Source organism: Anoplopoma fimbria, chromosome 13 (genome assembly GCF_027596085.1).
Source record: "Anoplopoma fimbria isolate UVic2021 breed Golden Eagle Sablefish chromosome 13, Afim_UVic_2022, whole genome shotgun sequence".
Classification (NCBI taxonomy): Eukaryota; Metazoa; Chordata; class Actinopteri; order Perciformes; family Anoplopomatidae; genus Anoplopoma; species Anoplopoma fimbria.
The window spans coordinates 21,106,456-21,126,530 of NC_072461.1; the positions used below are offsets into that span (position 1 = coordinate 21,106,456).

General features: G+C 37.7%; 1 protein-coding gene across 1 annotated transcript; it reads left to right on the plus strand.

Annotated features, from left to right (window-relative positions):
* Nucleotides 1–5,267: 5,267 nt before the first annotated feature.
* On the plus strand, nt 5,268–18,216 carry zgc:110329 (uncharacterized protein LOC550500 homolog). Its single transcript, XM_054611215.1, has 8 exons — nt 5,268–5,586; nt 9,252–9,437; nt 10,638–10,712; nt 10,851–10,946; nt 12,551–12,667; nt 14,086–14,136; nt 15,682–15,798; nt 17,005–18,216. Exons 1-8 carry the CDS (start codon nt 5,488–5,490, stop codon nt 17,338–17,340), a joined length of 1,077 nt encoding a protein of 358 aa, XP_054467190.1. The 5' UTR covers nt 5,268–5,487; the 3' UTR covers nt 17,341–18,216.
* Nucleotides 18,217–20,075: the final 1,859 nt, after the last annotated feature.

The following is a 20,075-nucleotide window of genomic DNA, read 5'->3' on the forward strand; positions in this document are numbered from 1 at the left end:
TGAGGCCATAATTTACTAATTTCGTCAAACTCACAGAGCGCAGAAAATCAGGCAATTCCCGTCTTTGACACTCCACTATTTTCTGCCTCTGTCTCCACAGCTCTCGTAACTATTGCACTGCAGGCTACTACTTTCATGCAGACTTGTCCTGTGTTAATGCCAGTGTGGCCAGAACCTCGTGTACCTCTTGTATGCGCCTTTTGTGGGTTGCCATCTTGACTAAGGCTCACAGGAAATAAAAGAGGAAGCAATGCTATGTAAATGTATTGTGATTAAATGAAAGTAAAAAAAGGCAGATAAGCAATTAGTTAGTTCATTTCTCCATCTGGCTGTCCGACACAAACAGAGAAACAACTCTTGCCAGGTTGCTACGACATTTCACATGATTTTCAAGTCAGAATTACCCCTTGACAAACACTTTGCTAACAGCTGAATGTCAATGAATGTTTCTGTGAATTCATGGGCCCCAGTGTAACCCTGTTTTCTTAAATGATAAGGTAATATGATTTATAACCGTTATTAACCTAAACGTTAAAAACATCACATTTGCACATGTGTGATAGTAATATCTTTAGGCTCACACACCATGGCGTGGGTTGTGACAGTGATTTCATCCTCTAATATCCAAAACTGGATGGTCAAAACATTTTCTCTTCTCTTCAGCAATTTTCTGTAATGTCTGCTTTTCACATAATGCCTGATCTATGTCCTGCCTAGGTCAACAATTCCCAGATGACCCCAGCAATATAATTGACAAAAAAATGTTCTCCTCCAAAGATAATTCCATTATGGATGAAGTCGAGTCATTGTTATTCTGTGCCTCTCGCACAAGGGCATTGCTTTTCTCTTGGGAGAGGCTTCCATCCACTCTGGACTGTCCTTTCCATCACAACTGTCAGCGCTCCGTGGCGGAGTCTAAACTGGTTGGAAGGAGAAGTAAAAGAGGTGAGCGACGGCAGTCTCTAGCACACATGAGATATTCTTCCTCATGTCAATCTATTTCCAGCTGCAAGTGCACTTCACAGCTCAAAATACCAGGTTGGTCAAAATAACCTGTACATCTGCCATCCATGCATCATGTGACACTGGGCGTCTTGCAGGAAGCAAAATACGAAAACATTTCCTGTTATTTTGGTTCAACGATTTGTTCTTATTTTTTAAATAAACATTGATTTCTGGAATTCACATTTTTTCTAGGTTTTTCTTATTATTTCTTATTTTAGAATAATAGTAATGATTGGATTGCGGATGTGGGCTAAATAAATACTATTGGTTTATTGATCCCATTTATAAAAACCCTTGGATGATATTGCTTGAGTTCAGCTTCTGAATGGCTTGAATACTGCTCTGCAATGTTTTAGTTTTTTTTCCTGTAACACCAGTACTAACGCTCTGGATCAAATCACATATTGACTTTATAAAATTGTATTTAACAGTACCTCAATATAACTTCTGCTGCCTTTTTCTGGTGGCATCTCACCAATGCTTGTATTTGCACATTGCACAACTGCTGCCTTTATTTGTTGTTTAGGGGGCGATAAATATGATAATATTAAACAATCAGACACATGTCTCCAATTCATGATCAACTGGGGCTGATCATTTAGCACACCTGGGTAAGAGCAGATTTGGATGGTTCAGAAAATTTGCCGCACCTGGAGTTGAATTGTTTTATTTGTTGTCTTGACAATTAAGACAGAATATAAGAGAAATTTAATAGATGTTGTTGCTCGAGGCCCAATGAACCACAAAGTCCTCTACAATTGATACCAAGGTGCATTGAAATCTCTTACTCGTAATTAAATTAGGGTATAAATGAACAGAAATGATTACCTGTAATTGTATCAAATTGAATATTAACTTTCTGACCACGTCTCTTCCTTTAATAAAGGACTGTTCTTTTTATGTTTAGATTGTTCCTTCATTTTAAGCCACTGCCCAAACCAGACAAGTGCACGGCCGTGCAAACCGCTCTGTGAGCTTAATGCTAGCATCTCATATGTTTGACACATCCATAGTCGGTCACGTAGTTCATAGGTTCATGGGTTCATAGGTCAGAGTTTGACATGTGAGCCACTAACAATGCTGCCTTATTTGACTTGTTGGGATTGAGAACAGCCTGTTTCGGTTGATGGTCAGCACCTTAAACTCTAGACCACCAGGCTGTACCCATGTACAAAAAAATGTATATTAACCAAACCCATCCATCTGTAGTCATTGTTGCGGTAATCAGTAATTACTTTTTTGGACCACAAATATTACTCAACTAAATCTGATACTTTTACTATGAGGTTTGCTTGGCGAGGGATTCTTTTAGAACATATTTCCATCATGGTTGTTTAGGTCTTTACACAACTTCTCTGGCTTCTACACTGGGAATCGATTAGTGTATTTCACAATAAAAGACAACCTTGAAAGATTGCACAAGAGTCTTGTTTTACAGCGTAACCTAGTTGTGTTTACGCTTGATGTTTGATCCAAATCTCTTTTTAGTGTAAACTGCTGCAAATGATTGCTTGATATCTTTTAATACAGTATAAGCTCAAATTTAGCTGCTTAAAGTATCATCATTCTAACCTGAATGAAACTGCTAGTTAGCTAAATTCAATCTAGCAGTATTAACAATTCTAAAACAGGTGATAGCAAGTTGTGTGCTCTCATCTGTCTTATTAAAGGATTTTGTTAACTGCTGTTTCCTTCAAAAAAAAAAAATTCACAACTAATAATTTACAAATGAGGTTTGTGTGCAAATTAAAAATTGCAAATAAAAACAACATTTTAATTTCAGGCTTTTTGAGGGGACTTTCCATGTTGCTAGTAGTTACTTCTACTATCTATTACTCTCACTACAACACTGACTGGAGACAGTAAATGATTTGGCCCCTTCATTCGAGCTTGAATGTTCAATCTTCACATTGAGAGTCAGCTCATATATTCGCAAAGACAACCTGTGATAGAGCTGTGATAAAAGCAGGAGAGCATTCAAGAAAGAGATACAGCAAAAGTAATGACTGATATAAACATTCAGAATGCCTATAGTAAATCTTTTTTTAACAGTTTACAGACAATTGCCTAACCTTTTTAATTAGTCGTCTATCTTTATATCTATATCTATTTACCTATACCTATATATTGCCTATAGTATTTCATTATTTCACAGTTTACAGACAATTGCCTAACCTTTTTCATTAGTCTATACATCTATAAATATATATACCTGTACTATATATATAAAATTGGTAAAACAATTTATAATAATTTTAATCGATGTTGGAATAAATGTTTTAACCATATTCTCTACATCTTTAGTGACTGTCCGGGTCTGTTAATTATTAATTATCTGGGCTAGAAATTGTGCCTTTTGACAGATTTTTTTTGCTGTCAGCTGGAACATTTCATCTCACGTGCGGAAAATGATCTCACTGAGCATAGTGTCATGAAATAAATGAGTCATCAAAAGGGTGGCTCAGTCCAGAAGTGGGTTTATGGAGCTGCTCACATTTGCATTGCTGTCTGCAATGGGAATATATTAATCTAGAAATATACTAGTTTTGTCAAATTAGAGCACTGATATCCATGATAGTGTAGAACTGCTTATACTTTAATATTCACATGGTGGCAATTTCATATCAGATTTGAGTGTAAGTATTTTATGCCACTCAGTTTGTAGCAATCACAAAAGGCTCAGTGTGTGTTTGTGTGTGTGTGTGTGTGTGTGTGTGTGTGTGTGTGTGTGTGTGTGTGTGTGTGTGTGTGTGTGTGTGTGTGTGTGTGCGTGTGCGTGTGCATGTGAGTGTGTGTGTGGTTTGGAGTGTGGAAAAGAAGCTGGCAGAGGAAGTGCTGGATTCAGATGACTTAACACAAGAAATGAGCTGGGTTTCTGAATTTAAACTCAATTCAGTCCATGCAAACTGTCTCCTGGGCTGGCAGATGATCCTGAGGGAAGGAGAGACACGAAAACATTACTGAATTCCAAATGTTATTTCTGACCTTTCTATTGATTGGCTTTCAGTAGCTTTGACTAAATGTTTCGACTTCTTCTCACTGAACACTTAAACTTAATTATGTGGGAAAGATGTGAGACTCTTTGATGAGCTGCCGCCAACCTGGCCCTCAAAATGTGCACGGGGTTGACAGATTTAATTCCTCCAACAAAGATCAATGAATATGCTGATGAGTTAGAGAAGCCTTCAGAAAGACGAGGTTCATGGATTTTGCAGAGCAGTGCGTGATTGTTCATTCTTTTCTTTGAGATGCAATCCCAGCATAAACTGGAGGATCACTACTCTTCCATATCAGGGCAGAGAGGCCCAGTTTAAGGTCAAAGGTCGTCAGGCCGCCACAGAACAGATGACAGGAAACATAATAAGTGAGGATGTTTACACTCAGAGAGAGGATAAGGTTGGTTGAAGGACTTCAGTAATTCTACAAATGTAACCTGATGACTCATGGCTCATGCTTCTCTCTACAACACGACAATGTTATGTCCACAAGTGAAACTACTGATTCCAATAGAAGTAAGAAAACAGACCGACTCCTAAAGATGGGTATCTCAAACACTTGTGCTGATACTCATTTGGTTGAACACATGGCCAGCTTTGCAAGTGTGTAAAACCAATTTGCAAATGCATCAGTAATGTCACAAGCGACGCCAAATATATCCAACAAGCACCGGCAACAACTGATGCAACCTGAAGCAAGAGGGATTAGCTGTCTGTAATGCATTACAGCTCTTAGTTACTAATTTGCCTTCTTGTATTTCTCAAAAACCTGTTTTTCTTACTTTTAAGTAGGGTGCATATTCTTGTCAAATTCATTTGAACAACTTATTTTTCAAGGCAGTTCACATGAGGAGAAAAGTAATGCAACAAGGATTGAATAACTTGTGTCAAGCCTCATTGATTGTATATCTGTAACATATTATGATTTTACAAGTATGACCCAGTTACTTTAGTTCTTTATTTATGTATTTATTTTTGTCATAGGCCGATTTTTATCCACTTATGACAACTATTTATGCAATGGGGACTGATCTAGCACTTTTCCCCATAATGTCAAACAACAGTCTGCTTTTTTACTTTTGAATTGGTTTATCTTGTTATAATGTTTTATAAACAATAAAAAAAATAAAAAAAATAATATGACACTTAATATAGTTAAAACAAAAACCCTAATTATGTAATAAATGAACTTTAGCAGCTAAATCTAATCAAATAATGAGGATGCGTTCACTGCCCCTTTAAGAATGTAGTCAAAACAAAGCGTGGACTGGCCCAGGCCGTACGGAAGTGGTTTTGTTTCGGTGGTTACCCACAATAGTACGTGAGAAATGAGGGCTGCTGTACATATAAAATTCAGTTAGCTCTCTTAAAAAAAACCTTTATGATTTTATTAACGATATTGGATGTTTCATTATCATCATTTTGCTACCGCCTGACCTAAACGAAGGATAACTAACCTTAGCTAACGTGATAGCTAGCGTCACTGATGTCAGCAGCCATGCCGTCCTACTCTGAATTGAGGAAAACCAACCACTTCTACTACTTCATCAAATTCACCTTAAATATCTACTCAATGCTCTTCTCGGTAAGTTGCTGGTACATTAATGAACATTATCATTATATGCACCGTAGTAAGCGGGAGCTGCAGCGGTGTCTGATTATCGTAGTGGACATGAACCACCCACTAGCGTCAGTGAGTCATCGCACAAAACCTCCTGCAAAACACTCGTGCTTATCTGTGCCAGCTGCTCCAGGCACATAACATAAGTGTTATAAAATAACCAAAGGCATATGCACAATCTGTATGATCTGCTGAACAATTCGGCATATAAACTGAACCAGATTAATTTAATTCTGGATAACAATTTCAATGTCAAACACGGATTGCTATAATATACTATGGAGCTTCCAGATATGTGGTTTTACACCGTGAAACCGGGTATAAATGGGATTTTAATGCAATTAATTGCCTGATGGTCGCTTAAGCTCATCCCGAATGTACCATGAGACTATTTTGATTAGATTATAAGTCATGTATTTGTGTTGCAACTTTGTGTTTTTCATCGTTGAGGAATGCAATATAGACTTTCCTTATTTTCTAATGGGAATTGGTTTGAAATTCTCTGGATACTAGCTTTGAAGATAGACATTTAGCACTAAAGACATCCTCACAGATTTGAATGTGTAAAGAAAACAAGGATTTTGGACAATCTTATTAACAGGATAACGAGACACTAATATCTTGAATGTGGTATTTATTGATACAATGCACAGAGATCTCTGCTAGCAGACCGCACGGTGGTGCAGGGCGTTGTATCCAGTTAAAGGGATGCCAATGTGGGGATATAGGTTTGCCGACAGAAAAATAGGAGCAATGTGAAAGGCTCTTTTGTTGCACATTCAGCAAATCCATGTAACCATCATAACAGTAAATGATATACAGTACCAGTCAGAAGTTTGGACACACCTTCTCATTCAATGGTTTTTCTTTATTTATTTTTTTTCTACATTGTAGATTAATATTGAAGACATCCAAACTATGAAGGAACACATATGGAATTATGTGGTAAACAAACAAATGCTCAACAAACCAGAATATGTTTTATATTTTAGATTCTTCAAAGTAGTTGAATGAGAAGGTGTGTCCAAACTTTTGACTAGTACTGTATATGAATAATAATTCCGTTCACACATATGATGCCTGCCTATTTGCAATGTTATCATCCTAAAGTTCTCTTGTTTATTGAGAAAATGACCCCAAACTCTGTTTTTAAAAACTTGTCCTGGCATGTTCACAGTATTCTGGTTTATTTTGAACAAGGTGAGCAAACAAACGCATTTATTCAGATGATTTAATTTGATGGTAACACAAGTCTGTGGCAGATGAAATGACCAAATATATACATTTCAGCTAAATAAGCAAAGGTGTGTTTAGGTTTTAAAGGCTGCATAACAGTACTTGCCTGACTGTTTCTACCTGTTCCATTATTTATTTACTACTTATTATATCCACATAACTGAAAAAATATTTATCAAAAATGTCATTGTGTAAATATTTTGTAAAAAATAATGTTATATTTGATGTTCTCCATATTGTCCCGCCCAACCACTAGGCACTTTAGCAGATTAATCGATAAACTACCCATAGCCGGAACTGTGATCAATGTTATTTAGTTTTTTCTTTAAGTGCTATAGTTTAATCTGGCATCCAACAGCCACTTAATTTGCTGGACAAGCCTTTCCAGTCCATTCAGAAGTAAAGACCTGTTCCTTTGCCTTCATTGGCCAACTTTCAAACCCCTGCGTTTTATTCCTCCATCTGACGACTACATCACTCTTATCTCCAGGAACGTTAGCAGAATAATGATACATTTGCACCATCACCAATCTGCCTGACCGTGTTTGTCAAATCACTCTAAAGCATATTATGAATATGACTCCCAAACCTCAGTGTTTTTTATTTCATTAGCACTCCAGAGTCTCTTCATATTATCTGTCGCTGCCCTCTAATATATCTTCCTCTTACTGCTGTGATTGAGGACAATGAGGCCCAGCTTAACTTAACAGAGAGAAGCGTTTGGTTAATGTAATTTAAATAGGATTCTTACGACAAGAATAAAGCTGCAGGTGTCAAGTAGAAATTACTCTGCCCCAGACAGTGGAACTTGAATAGGTCTGGTTGATGTTATTTTTCTCTTTTTCGCTCGAGGTTAGTTACACTGAAATTACATCATACTACAAATACCCTGCAGTTATATTTTGTAGTACACACTGTATCAGGGTATTAATTGAACGATTAACAGCTCCAAAAGCCATCCTTAGTGCAAAGCAGGCTTAAGCACTTATAGAAAAGCTATCGGCCTCATTGGTCAATATCTCAAATTGGTTAACAAACTCCTGTCCACACCTCAATGTCAGCTTAACGGTATGTATGTTTTTTCATAGTAGCAGGGATAAGACAACGTTAATAATGTGCATTGTCCCCTCTTAAATTAAGTCAAATAAACGTTCAGTATAGAGGGGTTGGGCTTTTTCCTGCGTCTGTGTCTTTGCACAGTGTTTCTGTTCAGGAGATGTGGCCACCTGATCTGACAAACCCTCAGACTGCAAGTCATCCCATCTTTTTAATGTCCTTGGATGACCTATTTAATTCTAGCAATTCCAAGTTTTGTCTTTTTTTTATTTATTTTTTTAGGGGTTGGTGTCCCCTGCTCCTCATATCTTCATTACTGCAGCAGTGAAGGAAGGAGGGCTGACTTTGGATGTTGGCTCGAAGCTAAATTTATCTGCCAATGCGTTATGGAGGGTTGTGAGCAGTAAATGGAGTTGAAGTAGATGGAACCTACTCTTAAGGCAGATTGCCTCTGTTTCCAATTGAAAATCAATAGCAGAAACGCAAGCGCTGTTTGACACTTCTCTTTTTTTTGTAGCACTTGCATTAGTTGAATATTAACAGGGGAACAACATTCTCCATTTGACTAATTACCTTTTTCAGGGTGCTTAGACTTGTTTAGGCTCGCTTATCATTTTAATGTAATGCTCTTTAAAGTGATCTAATGTGAGACACTATGATCCAGCAAACTGACAAGATAGATGCAGTGGTGGAAAGTATCTAAGTACATTTAATCAAGTACTATACTAATGTACAATGTTGAGGTACGTTGAGGTTTTTCTGTTTTCCCTTGTTGCTTGCTGCATGTCTATGGGTCTTCTTCTTTATACTTCTACTCCACTCCATGTACTTTTTACTCCACTACATTTGTCTGAGAGCTAAAATTACTTATTAATATTTTAAATAAAAAAACAATACAATATTAAAGATTAAACCAGTAACTCAAATTATTTTTGGTTTGTAGCCCTTACATAAAAACAGTTGTCAAGTTTCAGATGTCTCTGGGTTGCTTCCAGTTCCACAAAAGAGTGATTCTTCCTGTAAACCTATCAGCTGGTTTTGTTTAAATACCTGGTTACAGCCCCAAGAGGTTAATTATCCAATATTTTACAAAAAAAGCTAAGCAAAAGGTTTACAAAAAATGTGAATACACATATGTATATCAGAACTTTGTTTTCCTTCTTCTTCATACTTGCCACTTTAATCTACCCAATATGTCGAACTTGAGGCTTCAAAAACGCAATCAACAAGAATTAATATAGGCCTATAGTTCAAAAAGCTCAACACTATTTGTTCTTCAGTAATGAGGATTTCCAAGGCTTTTTTAATCTCCTGAACCCCCCTCTGTCTCCCTATAGCTGATGGGCCTCTGTGTGCTGTGTGTGGGGGTGTATGCCGAAGTGGAAAGGCAGAAGAACAGAACCCTGGAGGGCCTTTTCCTGGCCCCCGCCGTGGTGCTCATCCTGCTGGGCCTGGTGATGTTCACAGTGTCGGTGGTGGGCATGGTCGGATCCCTCAGGGACAACAAGACCCTACTGCACATGGTAGGGGTGATAAGAGGAGGAGGAGGGGAAGTGGCCGCGAGCAAATGTCTTTAATGTTTGTACATGATATATATTTGTGTCTGTGAAACTTAAAAGTAAATGGGTAGCATTCTTATTTTCAGAATTGTATAAAATTTGCATTGTCAGCCGAGGAACGTAATGAGGAATGCAATAGGAAATTATACATACAAGGGCACACCTTCATCTGTATGTGTTCAAACATGTACGTGTTTGTGAACATTTGTATGTAAATATACAAATTACACACTCATCAAAGCTGAGGAATATAAACTGTGATCATAATTTGCCGCACCAGCAGCAGTTCATAAAACATTTAAATAAGTGATCACTTAGGATTCACCTTTTGCCTATAAAAATATATTATTGTGGTTGCATCAAAGCTGAGGAATATAAACTGTGATCATAATTTGCCGCACCAGCAGCAGTTCATAAAACATTTAAATAAGTGATCATTTAAGATTCACCTTTTGCCTATAAACATATATTATTGTGGTTGCTACACAACTATCTAATTATCTTTAGCTAAATAAGATGAACTGAAATAAGGAGATTAAAAGTTCACCATAAAAAATGAAGTCGGTAATGTTTCTGCTCATGCTTTGATAAAGAGGATGAGAAGCTTGTCATACTGAGGAAGCCCCAGAGTTAATGTCACTCACTGAGAAACATGTATGTTATGTTCCTTGTTGCACTGATATTTGCTTGTCTTGTTAGAATTTTTAAAGCCTGTTAGCAAATATTCAATAATAATCTAATCAATCGAAGAAGCGTATATTAATATTGATCCAATCCAATTGCTACATTTGCCAAAATGACACACAAATGCACAGTCAAACTACAAACTGAAAATATAGTGAGATGGAATTTATTTAATCTCAAAAAAAGATGCTCCCTATACATGGTAAAAGTAATTACATACATAGCGGCAGAAGCTGTGCATTGTTGGTAACTGATAGAGTAATAAAGAATCTGCATTTGATCTGGTTTATTTTAGCTGAAACTGATTCAAAAGATACAGTTACTGATCTTTTAAGATTGCTTCTGGATATACTTTGTGTCATTGATATACTGGAAAAAATCATTTGTATTTCATAGGGATGTAAATAGTTTTCCTAGTGCGTTGGTAATAAATATTTCCTCTGAATGCTCTATGAATGAGTTCTCTTTCTCTCTCCGTAGTTCCTCTGTGTTCTCTGTGTGCTGCTGCTTCTCCAGGCCATCGGGCTCACCACGGCTCTCATCTTTGAAAACAAGGTAATCGTCACATTCTCACACATCCTGTACATTCTCATATATATTATCAGCCTAATGATTGCCTCTTGCCACAGTGAGGTCACAACTTCTTCTGTACTGTCTGACCGACACCATCTCTCCTCTCTCCGTTTTACCTAGACGTCTGCCTTGTTTCAGAGCAGCATACGAGAAGGAATTAAGCACTACTACGATGATCTGGACTTCAAAAACATCTTGGACTATATGCAGGAAAAGGTGGTTTGATGTTTTATCTACAAATAATAACAGAAAGGAAACTTATTTGGGAGATAGACTTCCTTTTATTTGTGGACAGTAATAATGATTCAAATATTAATTAAGATATTGTTAGAAAATATGGCATTTTTGATGTTGTTGTGATAAGTAGATGTTGGATAAAAATATCTAAAGCTTGATGCTCTCACAATAATTAATTGTGCATTATCCAGAGCTTTAATGATGATAGATTTGTCATTTTGTATAAACCAGATTGTCAAACAGCTTTTTTTTTAATCCAGCATTTAATCCAGCCAGTTTAGCTCCAACCTTGTCATTTCATAAAAAGATGACATGGTTGTTAGTTTCAGCATTTCTTTATTTTCAGTAAGACTGTGGGAATAGTCAGTCTTCTTTGTCATATTTTTGTGACTATTGTGGCGTGATTCCCATTTTAAAAAAAAAAAAAAAAAAAAAAAAGCTTTAATCACACATCACACATTATCATTTCATGAAATACTGAAGACATTCAATAAGAGAAGCACTGTCAGTTTTTTTTTTTTCCATTCTCGAACGTGTAAGCTGTCTTGAAAGTGATATGGCTAGGCAGTTTCTGTACTGGGTGAACAAGTAACAAGACCTACAGTGAGATTATTCATAATTATTGTTCATGTAGCTGTATCAAATTATATCATATTTTTTTTAAAGAAGGACTGACCACTCTGCATTATTTGCTTTTCTAAAAACAGACTAAAATATCTAAAATAATATTTTGATGAAAAAAATTGGATGAAAAGGATAAGCGAATAACAGTAAATTGCTATAAGTGGGTATTTCGGAAACATTTCATTTTCTCTCTGTTTGAGACACATATTTTATCTGAGCAATAACTGACATCAGTACTGGCTCCACTGAAGCATAAACTGTACGTGCTCAGTTTCTCTGAACTTCAAAAGAAAATAATTGGCTGTAATGGGTATTTAACCTTTTGCTGTGAGCTCAGAAAATAGTCTCTTGTCTCTCAACTGCCATTCTCACAGTTTGCCTTTCTATCAGGGAATACTTGCGTTTTTTTCATCACCTACGTCAACAGAGACGGCATTAAATCCTGCTTTCTGCCTTGTGTCCTCCTTTCTTTTGTTTCTTTCCCCACTGCTTGTCTTATTTGCGCAGCCAGTGTGGTTCCTGGCAGCATGCAGCGGAGGTCAGGCGATCACAGAGATAGAGATGTCCTTCATCGTCTGGGAAAGGTCTTAAAACGTTAGACACTTAAAGACAATACATACAAATGCATAGCATTTAATTGATTCTCAGAAACTCTGCAGTCTTCACATGAGCACATGTGCACATCTATATTGATTTTAGTTTGCTGTAGGACTTGGATGTCCAGAGAGATAATTTGTCTGTCTTGAGGGGCGGGATAAAAAGGCAACATAGTGAGTGATCTCCTATGTGAGTTTTGATTGCACACCAGAAGCGGTGACTCAGCCGGATGTTTTCATTTACGTGATCCTAGAGAATTTAAACTTGTTGTCATTTTACGTTTTTTAATTTGAGATGAGCCTTCGTTTTGAGAGCATGCTTTGTTCTTAATTGCCTTTTCTTCACACTGTTATGTCTTCCAGTTTTCCTGTTGTGGAGGGGATGAGTATAAGGACTGGGGAGTCAACCAGTATCATTTCTGCAACGGTACCGGCCCATTAGCCTGTGGGGTTCCATATACCTGTTGTGTTCGCGGCAAGGTGAGTGCTGGCCACACACACACACACACACACACACACACACACACACACACACACACACACACACACACACACACACACACACACACACACACACACACACACAGCCTCTGTTACACAGACATAGACAGAAAGCTGTTGTGATCCCGACATATTTAGCATCTAGACTCTGACTTAATCACTTGCCACACACACCAAACAGACAAAATCACACAGAATCTCAAAAAACAATGTAACAAACAAATGTACCACGAGTATTAAAATAACATATATACGGACTGACGGGTAACTCACTACTGATTGGACAGTTTTGGCCCCTGTCATCTTGCAGCGTTAGCAGTACATGAACCCCCTTCGGGAATAAAATCCCAGAGACTGACAGCAAGTCTTGCAGCACATTACAGCATATTTTTTTACCTTAATTCTCTGCTGTTAAAATAAATAATTGATTATCGGCATGGGAAACATGATATATAATTGACAGCTTTCACACCACCTTTATTGAAGTGGAGCAAACGGTAAAACACACCAGAGTTAGTTCAAACCACATGTAACCACTCTTTTATAAGAAACTCATGGAGTTGATGCTTCTGGAATGAAACAAAGAACTTCTAACACAACATAAGCCTTAATTGACATTTTGTCCACTCACATGCAATTATTTTAGACAGGTAATCGGCTATCGGTCATCTGAAATGTTCGGTTGCTTGGAAGGCCATAATCAGACTTACAATGTTTACAAAATAGACTGTAAATAGACAGACTAGATTTCTACTGTAAGATTAGGGCAGATTTGAGAGGAGCCAGTTCATTAGCGATTATTGATACCATGTCATCTGGTATCACAGTATCAGTGATGTTGCAGCCATCTTGTTCAATAATCCTTGTCCCTGCTGACAGATGGCACCGATCCAAAAACCATGCAGTGAGTTAGTGAAGTCTCCTACTTTACCAAAGCATCATACATTGTACAAGAGAAATGTCTTGTATACACGGCCTTCAGGATAGCTCTCTCTTTAAATTAGCTGTTACTCTCTGTTGTGGCCACCCTCCACCCTCTATGTGACCAGTATCATTCCCTTCCCACAGCTCAAAACACTGATACTGTCTCTGGAAGCAGCAGAGCTGTGCTGCAGAAATTGAATGACAGAATCATTCATTACTCACACACACATACCTACCAGGGAGATAGAGGAGTTGATTGGGAAAGCTGAACAGTGGCTAGGTTTCTGCTGTTATCGGTCACTACCTGTCAGGGCTGCAGCCATTTTTGCAAACGCTTACGTTCACGCTCTGGCTGGCCGGGGACAGGAACACACCCTTTGTGAGCAGCATTACTCCCACTCATGTCCACATGGTCATCTTAGCCCAGTTCAAGTCTTGTCTCTGACTTTTCTAAATCTTAACTCTTTGCACAGGTAGGAGAGGTCGTCAACACTCTATGTGGTTACAAGACTCTGGATCAACAGGTAAGAGGAGCAACCGGTTATTGTAGACACATTTTAACATTAGTTTTAAGTATCATCACACCCACCTTAAAAAATGTCTGCAGTCACAATATAAGTGTAGTTCCCACTTTTCTTTTATCATAGTAGAGCTGCAGCAATTAGATGGTTAATTGAGGAAATAATTATTCAATCACATTGACAAGTTGGTGTTATCATTTGTATGCATTTTAGGAATAGGCAATATGGATAAAATCTAATAACATGGAAATTATCTTTTATTGTTAGAGTTTTAATCCATAAACCCTTTATAGATAAAAAAATAACCAGATTGAAATGCATGTTTTTGGCTAATCCAGTCAGTCATTGATGCAAAATCTTTAAAAAAGTGTCACATATAAAATGTAACTACTGAGCTACTTAATATATTGTATGCTAGTCAAATAAAATAATGGAAATCAAAAGGTTTGAAAAATTGTTGCTAAACACAAAATAACCTTGTTACAACGTAGGAAAGAATTCCCTTACCGCATTGGCCAGAATATAAGAACACCCACTTATTCCAACATCTGATTTTGAAGACCCTAAACACGTTGAGATTAGTTTTTTTAAGTTTTCCTGAGAAACTATCAGTCCAAGGAGAAGCGTGTCCTCATTTCTATACCCTCTTCTCTTGTAAAAGTGAAACATGAAATACTTCCATTAAAGCAGAAGGCAAATCCCACATTTGTGAAGCTACTCACACACACTCCTGTCAGGCTCTTTAAGTGGTAATAACAATTATTTTCAGTCAGTTTTTAGACCGTCTGAGCTCCTCATCATTACATTTTGTGACACTGTAATTATTGGCAGCCTGACAGGCTTATTTGGTCCTAGCTCTTTCTTGGAGTTAAGCAGTTATATGATGCTTTCCACTCATTTTCCACATGCAGTTGGAATGCAACACAATTTTATGCTATAAATAATATGAATAGTATGTTGAGTATGCAATTTCGAACAGAGCCTGTGCTGTACACAATCGTCTAGTCGTTGAATATGATATGCATCCCTGTAGTATGTAATGTTTTTAAGAAGTTACCTACTATTTCATGATTGTAAATTAATTTACAGGCTCTTGGGCTAAGCTGATAATAACAATTTAAGTTCTGCTATTGTCATGTAAGAAGGATTCACATTAGGCTCTATGATTTACTTGTAATACTTTTAGAGCTTTAGAGGAACTTTTTTTTGTATGACTGAAAAACATCACTTAAAGAGGATTTTTTGATGTCATGACTTTTCATTAACAAACATTTACAGTCATGGAGTGTTGCTATATGACAGGGATTTTCAAGCAGAGTCTGTAATGCTAACTGACACGTTTGTCTGTTTTTCCATCCTCCAGCATCTAGTTTTTACAGCTGGAATTGAAATTCTTTCTACTGTGTGTAACGACTTGTGAGTCTTAGAACTTCACTGATTCAACTCGCTAGTTTTCTTCTCTTCTTTTTTTGAGAAGTAGTGACTGTTCAGTTTTCAGTTTGAAACTGAAACTTTCCTCTTGTTGTCTTCCTCTGGTCTGTGCATCAGCGTGAAACCCTGCATGAGCTGATCCATGTGCGAGGCTGCATCCATGCAGTCAACCTCTGGATGAGTGACAACATTGGAATAACCGTTGCACTGTGCTGCGCCATTGGGCTGCCCCAGGTAATTTAAAACTCCTAGCACCGCCTCACTGACACTGAACTTGGTTTGAAGCCCTCTTTCCAACCAAATGCACCTCTTTAAATTAACCTTGATATCTATATTCTAAACTCTCTCACTTCCTGTGAAAGTTTCTGACATTTTAATTTTCCTCACAACAACACTGCCTGGCAAATCATTTTCTTTGCTGCATAAAGAACCTGATTTGACACTGCCAGAATACTTAATATTGTCAGCAAAAACTGAATTGATTGTGTTTTCAAAAACTTTCTTCAGTGGTTCAGTTTTTTTGCAGTTTCATGCCATTTGATGAATCTGAGTTTGTCTCCTACACATTATAATGGCTATTTATCTTCCCATGCATACATTTAGACTTGTCGCTGCATCCTCAGGGAGGAGTAATTACAATAATTACTCTTTTTAAACAACGGCATAAATAAACAGCGTTGGTTCTTTCCAGCACCTATACTTCCGAATAAATTGTGGCTCATAAATTTTGTCCCAAAAGAGTTAACGCATGTGGGGCCCACACACCACTGTTTTCTGTGAGGAAAAATCCATTTACTTTTTGCCTCCCCTAACCTAACTTTGTAAATAGACATTACTTTCCATTCCTTTGAATTGCTGTGGCTTGTGTGCTCTGGGTGTTTCTTTTTTCTTTTTACAATCAGCAGTGTTGCTATTGGGGATATTGTATTGCCCTGGACCATGTAAAAAGTTGATTCTAAATAGATACTAGAATCCAAATATGTCAAATTGCATTGACCTTCATAGGATCTTTGGTTTTCTATAGCAAAAAAAGAGATGCTGACAATAATTAAGCTCTGGCAGCAACAGCCAATATTTAGGGGGTTCCGGTGTAGTATATCTGCCTGCACATGCAGATATCTGTTTATAAAGAGTAATATAAAGCTAAATCATCGTTAGATGATAGCCGATGGGTTAGGAGATAGCGTTTTGGCCAATTTGTTCAGCCTTTATTGTTTCCCACATGGCCTGTTTACCTGCATGCAACCAAAGCCTGATTTAAGAAGAAGAGTTTCATGCTGATTCAAGCTGTGTTTTTACCTGTCTTAATTTTTTGATATTCTTGGAGTAAATTTATTGATTGATGAAAATAATAAGGTAATCAATAATGCTGAATACTTTATATTTTCAAACCCCCCCTAGATGCTTTTGTATTTACAAAGTCCAAATTTCTCCCTGCAGCTGCTCGGCATCATCCTGAGCTGCGTCTTCTGGAACCTGCTGGTGGACATGAGCGAGTCGACCGACATGGTGGACTTCAAGCTGAAGAAAAAGGAGGTCGAGTACGGCGAGCTGGACCTGGCTGGTGCCGGCTGGTGTATGTGTCTGCCGAGGGACGGCGGCTACCTGCCTGTCCCGGCTGTTGAGCCTGATCTCGACCCCATCGATGTTCACCTGCAGAAGCTCAAGAAGCAGGCGCCTCGCACTCACTCTCAGCTCCGAGAACTGCAGGTGTCCAGATCAACTACCGGGCTGGATGAGGTAGATGTTGTTCGGAAGCAGAAAAGGGAACACTGATTGGTCTTTTTGCCCTTTCTTGCCTTTTGGGTATTTGCCTTTTTTTTTTTTCTGTCACTGTAATCATTGCATTTGTTGGAGTTGTGTTGCACTACGTAATGGTTGAAACTGTCAGTCATTGGATCAAGATAAAAGTTGGTCAGCTAAAGGGATCAAAAATACTTTGGCACTTTGTTGGTGAATTTGTTTACAACAAAAAATTGAAGGAACATGCAACATTGGCTTTAAAAAAAACCATTTATTTTGTCTTGTTTGTGGCTGTTGATATTCAAAGATTTATGGCATTATGTCACATTTAAATTATTCAATTTTTTTTTAACCTTTGAAATTGAGCTATGTCTCACGTGCTAAAGCTTACCTCAGGCTGTTTTGTAAAATAGCCCAGTAGTCAGAGGACAGTTCTATTTGGTGTGTAAATTAATGGTAGCTTGAAAAAATGTTTTTCAGTGTCGGAGATATAGGAATAGCCAAGTATGTCTTGCGTGTAGCGTCTGTGACGGATGTGTACAGTTTGTGTATTATTTCTTTTTACTATGATTTCACTTTGATTTTGTGCAGTCAGTGTACATTGTAAGACTGGTAGTTGTGGAATAACATGGGATGCATGTTTTGTACTGTATATAAAGTAAATATAAAAAAAAAATTAAAAATTCTCAGTTTACATGTTAGTCTCTCATCAGGGGGGCTTCAGTGTATTCCATTTTTAAACTAAACTTTTTATTCCATCTTTTAATGGAACAACTAAAGGGATTATCCAGACAGCAAATCCAGTGAAAAGCTACTCTGACAGTTTTTTGTATCTGAGTTATGCACTGTTTTGAGCTTCCCCCTAGCTCCTGCCTTGTATCAGCACTACTGTTCTTGTCAATAAAGCTGAATTTGTCTACTGATTTTTATGCTGAGTTGCTTTGCATATAAACATAATGAGGATGCCATCAATTTCAACTGCAAACTAAAACATTTTTGTCTCCAGATAGGCTGTCACTGTGAAGACCACACAAAAATGTAAGTGTTACTCACCAACACTTATAGGGTGAGGTCAAACAAATGTGTTAAAGTTTCTTTCTTCATAAAACATTTGCATTATTTTTATTTAAAATCTATTATTGTTTACATCCATGTTTGTTAGCTCACTCTTCCCTACCACCGTTGATGCATTGCAGCATATCTTGGCGTGTAGATCAACTAAATAATGTGAAACCATTGTTCGATAGTACTACTAGACGTCAAACAGTAAACGGGGAACCTCAATTTCCTGCCTGTAGCAGTTTTTCTACAATACTGTAGAAACCTCTTATAGGGATGACTATAAGCGGGTAATTATAACCACATTTCTTTACTGTATTTATCCTTCAGATTACCTTCTAATTGACATTTGTAAATTGATTAGATGAAAAATTAACTGACAGCTTCCCTATTTACTGAATTATATTGATTTCAAAATACAGTACAGCTGTTCCAAATGCTTAATGTCTTGAAATCCCACCAGAAATCTTAAATTGATACATTGTTTTATAATTTGCACCATGTCATATAACTTTCTTTACAGAAATGTTTGGGAAAAACCACAAAAAACTGACACAAATCATAGAACTCCCCCACCCCCCAAAACACCATTCCCCGAGCTCAAATGACTGCTGTTAGCAACTGAAACACAAAAAAAAGGACAAATATTAACAAAACTACAGCAGACTTAAAGGCACGTATACCAGCTCTTTCTTCCCGAGAGTTAGATTAGAAGACTGATATTTTTAAGTTTCTTGGCCAGGACCAGTTGCCAGGCAACCAATGGAGATTGGGCTGGCGTCAAATAGTCAAAAATAATTATGCCCCTTCTCCTTTCCTGACCGCTTCATGGAAAACGCCATGAGATCAAGGAAAGATGTGAAGGAGAATACATAACTAGGAAAAGAAACGCGTGGGCGGAGATGCAATGATGAAGGTTATTGTTACGTGGATGTTGGTGATTAAGTGTGTCTTCACTAAAACTCCTCTCAGTAAATCATTTTGGAAGCTATTTAATGGCTGATGAAGGGTGTCTTAGCTTCAGCACTGTTCTCTGAAAACATCTGGGTAAAACAGCTGATTTCTCCTTACTCTTGCCCCCCCCCCCCCAATCTCTGTTTCAGACACTGTCCTTAGAGACCTCTGTCTGGATGAGACCATGCCATGTTAATTCAATTCACAAATAGCACATGAATGCACGCAGCTCTCTCTCCTTCTACAGGTCATCTCTCCTCATTCACTCTTCACCTTTCTATCCTCCCTCATCAGGATGATCAAGAGACAGCAGGTAGAATAATTACGGCAAGGAGAGGAACTGCGTCAGTCATTAAAAAAAGAAAAACACTCAACGGCCTGAGAGCAGGATGTGCGCACATCCAAACAAGCCGTGATTATGATAATATGGACATGAATTGTTGATACAATCAGGAGAGGGAAAAAAAACACACATTCACACAGTTTCCACATTCTTATCTGTTGGGGAACAGGAGAGGGTATTCGGAGGCTCACTATCCGTATCACTTGCTGCACATATATTGAGCTCAGATAATAACATATGATTTCCAGGATTGTCAGATTTACTGAAATTACAGCACCAATTGCAGCACACAACAGCACACATTGTCAACAAACCTACAGCCATACGATGGAGAGAGCTGATAAACAGCAGAACTACAGAGAGATTGTATTATTTTGCTTTTGATCATTATACCATTACTTTTATTCAAAGT

Coding starts and splice junctions, on each gene's coding strand:
- zgc:110329 (XM_054611215.1), top strand. CDS start 5,488: ATGTCAGCAGCCATGCCGTCCTACTCTGAATTGAGGAAAACCAACCAC. Junction 14,137..15,681: donor ACAAGACTCTGGATCAACAG/GTAAGAGGAGCA, acceptor TCTGTGCATCAG/CGTGAAACCCTGCATGAGCT. Junction 15,799..17,004: donor GCGCCATTGGGCTGCCCCAG/GTAATTTAAAAC, acceptor TTCTCCCTGCAG/CTGCTCGGCATCATCCTGAG.